Source organism: Takifugu flavidus, chromosome 2 (assembly GCF_003711565.1).
Source record: "Takifugu flavidus isolate HTHZ2018 chromosome 2, ASM371156v2, whole genome shotgun sequence".
In the NCBI taxonomy this organism is placed as follows: Eukaryota; Metazoa; Chordata; class Actinopteri; order Tetraodontiformes; family Tetraodontidae; genus Takifugu; species Takifugu flavidus.
Window position 1 is genome coordinate 11864328 of NC_079521.1, and position 12652 is coordinate 11876979.

At 54.5% G+C, this 12652-nt stretch overlaps 1 protein-coding gene across 1 annotated transcript in view; it reads left to right on the forward strand.

Annotated features, from left to right (window-relative positions):
* Window positions 1–12652, forward strand: part of trip4 (thyroid hormone receptor interactor 4) — a 43727-nt gene extending 31075 nt beyond the window's left edge. Inside the window, exons 13-14 of the mRNA XM_057025591.1 lie at window positions 7444–7632; window positions 12419–12652. Coding sequence (XP_056881571.1) covers window positions 7444–7565 — 122 coding nt within the window. The 3' untranslated portion in view covers window positions 7566–7632; window positions 12419–12652. The remainder of the gene's footprint in view (window positions 1–7443; window positions 7633–12418) is intronic.

The window sequence follows — 12652 nt, forward strand, 5'->3', positions numbered from 1 at the left end:
GCGCAGCATCATTTTCCTCTTTTTCATGTGGCAGACGGAGCACAGTACAGCTCAGATCATGTCTCTGGGAAGGAGTTATAGATAGATACCTAATTAATTAATAATGATGACAGATTGAGACAGACCTGTGCTGCAGACAAAGCTCTCAATTTACCGTCCTCCCTCACCTCTGGTCATGAGCTCTGTGGACTAATGGCTTCCTCAAGCTAGGCTAGCACCTTAAAATGACACGACTACGTCCATTATACAAGTATAGAGTCAGAAATGACCAGCTAATAGAATTCTGAGGTAGGAATAAAACCATTATTAGCATTCCATTAATATGCTAGCGCTCCATTTGTTACATGAATATGCATGTGTGCATAAGATTTCTGTCAACAAATTGCCCTCATATGAAGAGATGATCGTTTTATGAGCGCCGACTGTGATGCTAACATCAGACAGCTGGTTTTTGTTGGCGGCAGATGTGATTCTGTCCGTTGCACAAGCAGGGAAAAGGAGGACACGTTGCCTTTCACACCCCGAGTTCTTAAGTCTTGATATCACCCTTTCCTTCCTCTGCATCCCATAACGTTGCCTGAGAGCGTCGGAGCTTTCGGGGAAGGATGCGGGGACGCGTGAGATGCACTCGCTGATCAACTCCAGCTGAGCCCTGTGCTGCTGGACATGACCGCTAATCACCACACGCCACGCTAGCTACTCTTGTGTTCTAACTCCAGCTTCATCGGGTCCGATTTGATCTTGCCTGTAAAGGTGCATCGGAATAGCAGCGTTCGCTTTGGCCCGGATGAGGCCGTTTTCCTTTCTGCCTGATTTCTAATCTATAAAGGTGTCGCAGAGACGGGTTTACGTCTGTGAATGAAAGCGTTAGCATAACCACCGTGAGGAGACTGAACCCCCCCCCCCCGCTGATCTCACTGCGCTGACATTAAACTTCCTGAAAAGGTCATCTGGAAGCGCTTTGCATGTGTGAAGTCCTTTTAATGTGTTTGCTCTGCCTGTGTATTATCTGCAAATGTGAAAAGAACACAACAAAGAAAACGAGTCCAAAAGGCGGACATCGGATTCTGCTTAGACGATGACATCAGGAAGTGGGGGAGGGAGGATAATATACGGCAAACACAACCGAGCCCAATATTGGGAGCTCAAATGAAAGGCTACATGCATATTAGCCCAGATTTGGAGGGGGAAAAACCACAAGAAATTCATCTGGCAGGATCGTGCCAGTCCAGCTTCACACCCACACGCTCTCTCATCCTCCTCTTGCTTGAACCCCCCCCCCCAGACCTGCCTTCCTTCTCTTGCTAATTACCAAGTGTGCTGCCTTTCTCTTCCAGCAGCTTGTGAAGCTCTCCAGGAGCACAGCTGACCCACTTTACATGCAGCTCTGCAGGCTGAAGCGCCGCTGATGAATTTCTGCTCTCTGTGAGCGCCCCCCAGCACCCGATCATGGGCTCTTAACCCGCATCAAATACTGCACTGGCTGTCTCAGGGTCCGGGGCTGCTCGGTTGGCTTGCGTCCTTTTAAGTGACGCTTATTTCTGAGTCAACATAATATAGACCAGAAATGACGGTAAAGAAGTCAAATAAGCAAGTCCCTCTAAAGTCGCGGGGCCCTAAGACTTTAATTTCCTCTGGGTTTAAACTTTGACCTGGAAATTAGGAACAGGCAGCAGTCAGAGGAGCTCACGCTAGCGCCGGGCTCATTATTTGGACATCACAATCAGCTCCAAATGGAAGTTACGCAACAGTGAAACGCAACAAAACGAAGGTCCGTGTGGAGGAAAAAGGGCTGATGAAGCATGACAGAGGTGACGGTGATGTTAATACAGTCAGGACTGAACCAGGAGTGAGCGGAAGGGTCGACGCGGCATTTCATCCAGGGTCAAATTACCTGCGAGTGACTCGGGGATTTTGCAGTCGTGTCTGCCCGTTTCATTCTGATGTCGTTACTAAACATTAGTTATTTATGGCCTGAGGATCGACACCAAAACTGGTAATAAACAATTCCTGGTCCCACATGGGATGCGCTGAGTGTCCTTATTATGAACTTTGCAATGACTATATGGCTACTCAGCACTGGCTAAACCCCCTGAGCATCTCCAGCTTGCTAGCTGCACCGCCGCTGCAGCGCCGCTGACCTGTGCGTCCTCCAGTGGTCCGTCGAGGCCCTGCTGACGAAGAGGAACAGCCGCCCACCTGTCAGCAGAAGGGCAGACCACGACTGCTGGCACTGGGAAACTGCCCAAACGCCGAGAAATGCATTAGACTGTCCCGCAACAACCGCCAGAGTTCAGTGTGCATATTGGTAGCATAGCTGCTGGAAGTGGCGATGCTAGCCGCTGGCAGACAGGTGGATTTGATTTGGAAATGTTGCGGATGTGAACTTCACACATGTGGTGGTGAGTGTCAGTTTGGTAATGTGACTGTTAGCATCAGTCTGTTCATATAATGTAGAATTCTGCAACCACGGCCCCCTCCGGATTAGCAAAGTGAAGTTAGCATCGCTATACTTTGGTATACTGTAGATCCAGTATTCCCAGTCGAGCCCTGGTCCTTCGGTAGCGTCAAGCTCCCTGCTGCTGACGCCCGAAACGGCGTCTGAATACCTGTTCTGTTCCGAAGGTTACCCCGCGTCCGATCCATCGAACCGCCGCGAGCGTGAACACAGCTCCCTCCGAGAGCGCCGAGTCTTTCTGAAAATTTCCATCATTAGCTGTAGTTCCTTTGTGCCGCCCCGCCCCCGCTCCTGAAAGAGAACAGGGGGGGAAAATCAATAGCATCTGCTGCTCGGCGGCTAGGCTACCGCTGCACGGCTGAAGGAGACAAACCCTGGGTGAGCAAAATGGATTAAGCATCAAGAGATTTGATGATTCCCAAGTTTGTCCACATTGATGAAGCACTAACAGAAGCGCCGCCACGACTTCAGAATCAACAGTTTTGCCACGGTGGCGAGGAGCGCGGCGAGTAGCGCGGCGAGGAGCGCGGCGAGGAGCGCGGCGGGCAGCTGCATTTGTCACTCGCCAACCGTGGATGTGGGTAATTAGTGTGTGACACAGAACACTGCTAAGCTAACAAACGATGCATATAGGGAAGCTAATTGCACGTTGTGGCATATCCAGGGTGATTGGCAGCCCCCCCCACCTCGGCAGCCACCGGGGCTCTTCTGAAATGATGGCCTCTTTAAGCATTATCATGCTACACGTGACAGCTAACTGTTAATCAGGAAAGGGCTTTACTTCCTCCCCGCTACGTCCCCCCCCCACCCCGCAGCCTCTGTTTATTTGCTCAGCATCTGTTTGAAGTCTCTCTCTGGCTGGGCGGGAGGGTTTGGCTGGTGGAGGAAGTGCTCGTGCGTGTGTCGTAAAGGGTGGGCGGAGCTCGCCGTCTGTGGCGTAAAAGCTCGGAGGAACAAAAAAGGCCGGACATGAACGACGGAAACGAACAACGGTGCAAAACGGACCAGGCTTGGTCCCGCTAATCACGGGTCGCGTGTGCGCGGACACGTCAGAGACATCGACGTGCACCTGCCGCGTCACGTGAGGACGACACGACTCCATCTCCATTTTTACCAACAGTCCAGTTGCCTCCGGCAGGGAGACTGATGGCGACGGGTCTGTTGGATCAATGTCACGGCGCCGCTGCCCAGAGCGCCGACCGCACGTGTGCAGGCGCCGTGCGCGCCTCCCTCTGACAGCTGACGGGCCCATCAGCATTTCTCCTCCCATGTGACGGACAGCCGGCCTGCACAGACCCAATTGGAACCTTGAACCGAGTCCACCTCCAGGCAAATGAGCCCGGTGTCCTGACCCGATGGGCTGCTCGGATGTTTACCGCCGCCCTCAACGACAAGGGGCGCCAAAGGTGAACAGGCATGTGGGAGAGCTGCAGGACACCGGAGCTGCTCCCTCTGAAAGCCCCGGCTGTTCTGTTGTTTTGGTCCGAACCGCCGCTCTCACCCACGCCACCGGCCCAGGCTCCCATCAGAGCGGCGAGAGTTGGGCAGCGTGAGCGCTAATGCTAACGGGTTGTGAACGTGCAGAGGTGGTGAATCAGAGGTGACGCAGGCCGTCGGACAGCGTCTTCATGAGGATGTCGGCGCAACAGCGCCACTTTGGCCCGTTTGGTTCTACTCGCGTGGAATTTAGCGTAATCCTAATGGGGGGCTGGAATGATGTGATGTCTTCATGGAATGATTTTTAATTCCTGGTTTGTTTCTCCGGAGGTTCTTTGTTTCTTCTCCCTGTTTAATTTATGCAGCGGTCAGATGAATCACAGGAAACAGTCAGACAGCGGAACTGAAGCCATGCGCACACAGGAAGTCCCCCCCCCCCCCCACCCCTGTCATCTGTGTCAACATTTCGAAATCGTCACATCTTACACAAAAACATCCAAAGAAATATAAAAATTTGCTCCCACGGAAGCCGATTAGCTTAGCTTGGCTAAAATGGTGTGTGAGTGTGTGTGTGTGTGTGTGTGTTGTGTGTGTGTGTGTGTGTGTGGTGTGTGTGTGTGTGAGAGGCAAGTTAAACCTGATATTTATGGACCAGCTGCACACGGCGCTCTAAATCACGTCTGTCTGCACTTGTGTCCTCCTCCTCCTCACTCTGTCGTGCACCTGTGCACGTACTGTACATCTGTACACGCCTACAGATATTCGGGGGTCCCGTCCCCGGAGAACAGGTTCACATCTGAGCCGACGACCGCTCGGCTGTACGTGACGGCGCAGGAACACGCCGGGGCGTCCGACCTGCAGCCTGAGATGGCGTGCGTGCACGAGCGGGGGGGGGGGGGGGTTCGGCGGTACCGTGGGTTACCGGGCTGTCAGCGCCGGCACATTCCTGCCTCCGCACCGCTGCACCGATATGCAAATGGCTCCTCGGGATGCGGAGCCAGATCAGCTCAATTTATTCCATCCTGCTCTCCACCTCTTCCTGCACTCACCCTCCCTCTCTGCTCAGTTTCCCTCTCTGCCCCCCCCCCTTCCTCCTCCCCCACCGCCTCTTCCCCTCTCCGCTGTTTTCTATTTGGTCTTGGCTGCTCTGTTCCTGGCATCTGCCCCCCCCCATCCCCCGGGGGGGCTGGACTGGTTCAGGGATTTCTCCTGAGCGCCTTCAGGACGACCGCTTAGCAACAAGCGCGTCTATTCTCTCCGTCTTGTACAAGGTGCACCAATCCCCTTTTAAGTGAGTGCTTTGGTCTCGGTGTTGTTGTTGTTGTTGTTGGGGGGGGTGGGGGTGGGGGTGGGGGGTGTTTACTGTGCTCACACGACACTGTCGCTCTCCCATCACTGGTTTAATTACCAGTGATGGAACAGCAGCGGCACAATTAGTCAGTCAGGCTATCTCAGCAGCACGTGGTGTCATCAGTAATCTGGGCTGAGCATAATCTAAATGCCAATGTCTCTCCTTTGTGATTCAGACCCCCCCCCAACCCCCCCCCCCCTGCATTTACATTATAATTAGATGTGGCCAAGGCCGCTTTCTAAGGACCCTCTTTAATAACACGGCTGTGTTCACCTTTTCAGAGTCCCACGGTGGCCGTTTAGAAGAAGAAAAACAAGCTGTGCTTTAGATTTTGTTTCTCTGACATTATGGCTGCTGGGGGGTTCCTTGTAAACAGCCCCCCCCCCGCCACCCCGCCCCCATCGAAGAACCTGCGAAAGGAATGAGGCGAGAACATGGCGCCTCACAGCCCATTACAGGACCTGGACCTGCTCAGATTAGCTCCTCAACGCCGCTTTTAGCCTCTTAATCCACAATCATGTTTGTTGTGAACATCGACCCTCGCCCTCGTCCTCGTCCTCGTCCTCGTCTCACCCTCAGTGTCTTTGATTTTTACTGATTGAATCCTCCCCTTTTCCAGTTTCCGCAGCGCCGTTTCCAGTGGTGATAGTTGGCGTCTGATTTGGTGTTTTGAGTGGATGTGATAGAAGGAGAAAAAAGACCTGATTTCCATTTTTCTGACGTCCCCCGGAGGGCGCGAGGAGGCGGCTCGGGGGCCTGGACTTATTTATTTTAGCAGCAGAATCACAAGTTCTGAAATTGAGAAGGGCCAGGGAACACTTGAGTAACGCCGCGGAGCCACGGAGCCTTTTCTAGTTTTCCTTTTTCCGAACACTCTTCCAAATTAAACAAAGGAGAAAATCTGGCGTTTGGAGGATGCGTTTGGATTTTGGCGCCTCAGGAAGCGTCCACGGCTTCGCTGAGAGGGGCCCTTCGCTGGGGTCACGTGTCGGCGTTGTTTTAGGCCGCAGCAACAAAAACGCAGCCTTTTCCACCAGTTGCTGAAGAACAGATGAGCGCTCGCCCGCCAAACCTCTTACGCCGGTTCGGAAGAATGTTCCAGTTGGGATCCAGAACGCTCCCTGGAACGCTCCCAGCTGCAACCTTTGAGTTTGGCTCCTGACCTGCTCACGGCAAAAACGCCGCACGCTCGCGCCGACCGTCGGCGAAATGCTCCGGTGGCACTTTTCCACAAACGAATTAAAAAGCTAGCTTTTCTAATTTTGGAAGCGGCTAAAACGGTGAGCGGTGTTCCCGGGATGTGACGTCGACGCAGGGCTGACTTTGATTGTAAACCGCCTTCTTGGCTGCTGACTCATCCAGATTTCCTCTCCTGGTTGGGAATTCAAATGGAAAATAAATAGATAAAAACATCTCCCTGCACACAACAGACTTCAATTACGTTCCCTCAAAGGACGGGAAAGAAATGCAGCCAAGCGCGTCGTGGACTCCAGAGCTGCGGCGGCAGCGTAAATAGCAGCGGCGGCGTGTGAAATCCCCCCCGGCCGTCCATCGGCGATGTTCCGTTCGGCTTATTGTGAAAGCACCTAAGATGTGATTGATATGCTGTGACGCTCCGGCGCTGCCTCCTGGCCGCAGGGGAGGCCTGGAAACTCCGGCTAATTCCAGTAACTGATACACTTCACTCAAACTTCCTGTTTGCTGCACCCAATAGCGTTAGCGTTAGCGTTAGCGTTAGCGTTAGCTAAGCTGGTTTGAGTCTGGGTTCCTTGGCGTTTTGGTGCAGAGGTGTTCTGAAGAGCCTGCTGAGCAGAAACCGCAGACGGATCCGTGCCAGGAGCGCTCATCAAACACTCCTCCTGGACTTCATGACTGAAGAGATTCCATAATAGTCTCAGTTTGCACTTTATCTGCTGGCAATAAATGAGTAACAACAGCGAGTCCTGTCCAGCGCACGTTGGCTGACAGATGTAAACCGTTAACGCTCTGGCTGAGCTTCTCCCACTATTTAGCTCTTCTGGAATTCAGGCAGAACGTGGGAGCATTTATGTAACAACAGCAGGCCGTACCTCTTAAACCCACAAAAGAGCCTCCGGCTCCGTATTCTCTATATATGCGTGACACAACTATTCTGGTGCCGTTGATCAGTCGGAGTGAGCTAGCTTGAACGGAGAATATTTGACTGTCATCTCTTCAGATTTGGCCCGTCTTTCCCAGGATGTTGGAGCCGCTAACCCTCCAGGCAGCGAGACAAACATCCGCGTCAGCGCCCTTCTCCCCGTCGGAAAGGCTGCTCTGGTATCTGTCAGCCGGAGATGATCTTCATTACTCAAGTTTGGAACTTCCTGAAACTGCCTTTCTGACAGTCACACGAGCAGCGAGCCAGGTGTGCGTTAAAGAGAAAGCAGGCCGACTTCCAGGCGCTTTTTTTTTCCCATTTTCTCTAAATGACACATGGTTCCCTGACACGAAGGAGCCTTGAACCGATTGTGCTGTGTGTTCGTTTTATTTCTGCTTGTGTTTGGTGTAATTACTGCAGCCTGGTTGCCTTTGAGCGGCGTTTCAGGCCAGTATGTTAGCTTTAGCCTTAGCCTGCATGCACTGATGGGTCTGTGAAGCTCTGCCTTGACCCAATGGCACACATCTGGGGTTCTTTGTAGCATCCTTATTTACTTTCTTGGGCTGCTTCACATGAGCGCACCAGATGCTGGTTTGGCTGCGCCGCGAACGCTGGAATAAGCCGGCCATAACGGCTACAGCCTAGCGCGATATTCCCCCCCACCGCAGCCCCTCCTGACTGGGGAGAAGGTGAGCGTCGCTCTAACCTCTTGCAAACAGCACGCCAACACAGCCACCTTCTCTATCCGCTCCCGAATCCACCGGCTCGGCAGCACGGGAAGGGAATGTAAATTAGCTGTGACTAACAGCGAGATGGGAACCCAGGCAGCCCCCCCCCCCCCCCCCCCCCCCCCCTCGCTGTTCTCCTCTGGCTACTGAGGGTTTTCTACACAAGCACTTTCCTGCAGCGCTCCAGGCTGTCGGCTCGCTCTCACCTGAAGAACGACTTCAGCTGGAGGTGCAGGAATCTGAGGCAAGATAAGGAAGAGCAGACAGAAAAGGCAGCGTTGCCGTGGCGCGGCGCGCTAATTCCTGATGCTGATGACGGCTTCGTTTAAGCAAAGCGGAGCGATAATAATTCATGGCCTGATCCGTGCCGCCAACGCCTGCGACAGATGTTGAGCCAAAGACGCTCAGGAGCCACGAGTGTATTAACCCACATCTGAAAGGAATCCCCATCAAATGCTCCCTTTCCCTGGTTTGTGTCACTGCGATCCGTCCTCCCGTCCCCCGTCCAGTACGCTAGCACCAACAGGACAAATCGCACGGCCGTCAACACCAGCGATGCATCATTCTTACTGCTGTTCCTTTCATGTTTCCATGGCTACTGGCTTCTTTACTGTACCCAACATACCCAAGCTAGCGCCACCTTCCTGTGGTCAAAACCACGTCGGGTCAAAACGATCTGTGACATCTGAAGGTGTTGCGGTGTAGCGCGCTAGCACCATAGCGGGTAAGCTCCAGCTGCAGGCGGAAGGCAGACAAACGGCCTCACTTTTCTCTCATTAATAATACCAATACTCTGCATCTTCTAATGGACACACCAGGATGTAAAACCATTCAATCCTGCCATTCACTGCTCCCTTTTTTCCCGAACACGTCTTCCTCCTCTGCGGGCAGCGGACCTGGAGTAGATTTGGAATTGGCCGTTGTGGGAGCCCGGCGGGATCTCAGGGACCAGAGCACGTTGAAGGTGCTGCTTTTAATCAAAGAGCTGGTGGCGCTCCACTTCCCAGTCCTTCTCCGCCTCGTGTGTGCTCAGCATAAATCCGGGGTTGTCAGGCTAACAGGTGTAGCGCGGCGCTGGCTACTTCCTGTGCTTCGATAGACGTCGTTTCCTCGTTACCTGTAGACGTGCGGACGTTTGGATGTCGATGGTGTGTGTTGAGCCACGGCGGTTCTGGGTTTATTACCCAGGAGCGTCGGGAATGGGATGGAATGAAAAGACTGGAGTTCTTGGCCTTTTCCCCTCCGATGGGGCGAGTGGGCGGAGAACGCCAAAGCGGTTGTTTTCCGTGGTCATTATTGCAGGAGGTCGGCGTTATTGATGTCGGGGAGCGGCGCCGATGGACCTCCACGCCGCTCCGATGAGTCCCTCTCTGCACTGCTGCTCCTGGATTTGTGGGGAGATTAGCGGGGGAATCCGGAGGCCTGTGCAGGGTTCCACAGCCCCGATGATGGAGAAGCAGCCTTCTGACAGCCTGACATGATTCCATGGCCTCCTCCCAAGCTCCCTCTACCCCCCCCCCCCCCCCCCAGCAATCCCCAAACACTCCAGCAATCAATGGGAAATGATGTCTGCAGTCGATGGCGGCCTCTCTCTCCCTCTCGGTGCCTCTCCAGCTGTCCTCTCTGCATCCTTTCTCCAAGCCCCCCCCTCCCTCTCTTCTCATTCCTCCAGTCCTAGTCTGCCCCCCCCCCCCCCCCGCAGCCCTGCACCTGAAATGCGACAGCTCAGCAGCTCCGAGCCGTGAGCAGGAGTCGCCTTCACGCCTGGAATATGCAGGACTGACAGCAAATTGAATGAATCTCACCTGCAGCCCCCCCACCACCACCCCCCCCCCCAGCTGTGACAACAAGCCCCGTTCCGTTTGTTCGACATCACCCGAGCGGCGTCTCGCGTGGTTGCAGGAAACGGCGCTTGTTTGCAGGTGTCTCGGAGCGTCTGGGCCGGGATGATCACAGCGGAACGCCGTGTCAGGCCTGCAGAACAGACCAGAACCGTCTGTTGCTCTCCGACAGCGGCGCACCGACGGAGCTGGCGCTGCGTTCCCGACCCCAACGGCTGGGTTTATCGGCCACACGCCAAGCATGTCAACACAGAAGGCGCCGGGACCCGGCTGCTGATGCCAGCTTGGGATTGCCGGGCTCCTCAGACTGGTGTCGGTTTTCCTGGGAGTGTTGGGAGCTCCGGCGTGACGTGGTCGTGGTCCTCGTGGGACGGACGACGGAGCGAGGGGTCAAATGAAGGCGATTGGTCCACATGACAGGAATGATGGAGGCGATAATTCCTTGTTTAACAAGGGCGCTGACAGATTTCCAGGAGTTTTCCCTGTTAGGTCAGTAAATTCCTGCTGGGAACGCCATGCGAGACTCCATCTTGGATTCTTTCTGCAGCTAAAACAGCTTCTGTTGGTTGCTGCCTACTTTTGCTAAAATAAAGTGTCAGCAGGACAACACACAAGGACCTGGGCTCCTGACCTGGGCTCCTGTCCTGGGCTCCTGACCTGGGCTCCTGTCCTGGGCTCCTGTCCTGGTCACCTGACTTGGGCACCTGTCCTGGCTCCTGACCTGGGCTCCTGTCCTGGGCACCTGTCCTGGGCACCTGTCCTGGGCACCTGTCCTGGCTCCTGTCCTGGGCACCTGACCTGGGCTCCTGTCCTGGGCACCTGTCCTGGGCACCTGTCCTGGGCTCCTGTCCTGGGCTCCTGTCCTGGGCACCTGTCCTGGGCTCCTGACCTGGGCTCCTGTCCTGGGCACCTGTCCTGGGCACCTGACCTGGGCTCCTGTCCTGGGCACCTGTCCTGGGCTCCTGTCCTGGGCTCCTGTCCTGGGCTCCTGTCCTGGGCTCCTGTCCTGGGCACCTGACCTGGGCTCCTGTCCTGGGCACCTGTCCTGGGCTCCTGTCCTGGGGTCTGCGGAGGCTGTTTTGGGGAAGGCAAAGGGATCTTTGCCTGTTCACCACCAGGGCTGGGAAAAATGGACGGAAGCAGTTGGGAATACTGGAGCTCCAAGAGATTAGAACACCAGAGCTGGTCGACGGCTGCGGGGGTTTGGTCAGAAACCACAGCTGCTTCATTTATGCTCACGTGGGGGGGGGGGGAGATTTATCAGAGTGTCCTTTGAAAGAGGACGCTGTCCAAATACTGGGAGGCTGCAAGAGACGAGTTAATTAATAAAAACGAAATAAATCGTGGGCTTGTTTTGTTTCTGACACACTCATATAATCATGACTTTGTTGAGGAGCCCCCCCCCCCCCCCCCCCCCCCCCCCCACACACACACACACCCCAGGTGGTGATTTGCACTGTTTACTTTGTTGTTGTTGGGCCACACAGGTCGACTTTTACTTCCCCTCCCCACAAATGTTGATTTGCCATGTGACCTGAGGGTGCCGGTCCAGCTCTGGGCTGATTCTGGTCAAGCTCCGGCCTCCACGTGCGCTTTAATCAAACCCCCTTGGAATGTCATTGTGTGCATGTAGAGGCCCCCCAGGGGTCAGTCCTGGGGCCTCTTTGGTTGACAGACTCCAAACGCCTTCGTTTCCCAATCCTGTCGGATGACGTCGACTCAGGTGACAATACGGAAACACTTAATTAATTTAATAACTTAATTAATGTTGCGCAACACATCAAAAGAGCCGGTGCTCGCCGATGGTTGCGCAACGTCTCCGCTCATCTGCGCCTTTGTTTGCTTTCTTTCCTTAAGGCCCCTTTATGATTGATCCCCATTCTTTATTGGGTCTCACCTCAGGGAGCAAAACACTGTTTCCTGCCCGTAAGAACGTGGTGCTGCTGCTCCACCCGCTCGGACGTCGCCTGAGCGGAACCTTCAGACGTGGTGTCCAAAGCTGCGGGTTTGTCCTGCGCCTCAGTCGCTACGGTTCTAAACACACCCCGGAAACCCGCGCGAGGTGGAGCCCGATACGTGTGATATGAATGAAGCACGGATGTAGCGCTGATGCTAGCGGAGCCCCACCTAAACGGGCCGGGACATTTCACTATCGGCCACATTTGCCTTCTAATCTGTATCACGCTCACTGGAGCAGCGAGAATCAGAATATCACGGCGGTCGCTGCCTCCAGGACGCCGTATTTAGCTGCCGTGGAGTGTTTGGTGTCACTGATCCGTCCTGTCCAATAAAAGTCCCGTTGGCCTTTTACTTCCTCACCCCTCTGCGCTCCCCTTTCGCCGCGCTCTCCGTGCAAAGCTGCCTCTAATCAGCAGCCCTTGAGCTCTCCGAAAGGTCACATTGTCCCTTTGATGGTGTTTTGATTCATCCCTTCCTCTTTTCTCCCCTCCCATCCTTCCCTTTTTCACCACCTTTGTCTCACAGGGAAGCTGGAGAGTCAGTGCCACCAGGGTGCCAAGAAGGGGCTGCGCCCATCGGCCGCGGAGTGAGAGGGGAAGAATGGAGAGAATGGAGAGAATGGAGAGAATGGAGGCCCCGCCCACTGCTGGAGCGATACGTTAGCGTGCTGTTAGCGGCTGCGTGTCGGCCTTTCCTGGAACTGCAAATCACCAGATCACTTTGTTTTCTGACAATTAAAGATCACCTTTTGAGAGCGTT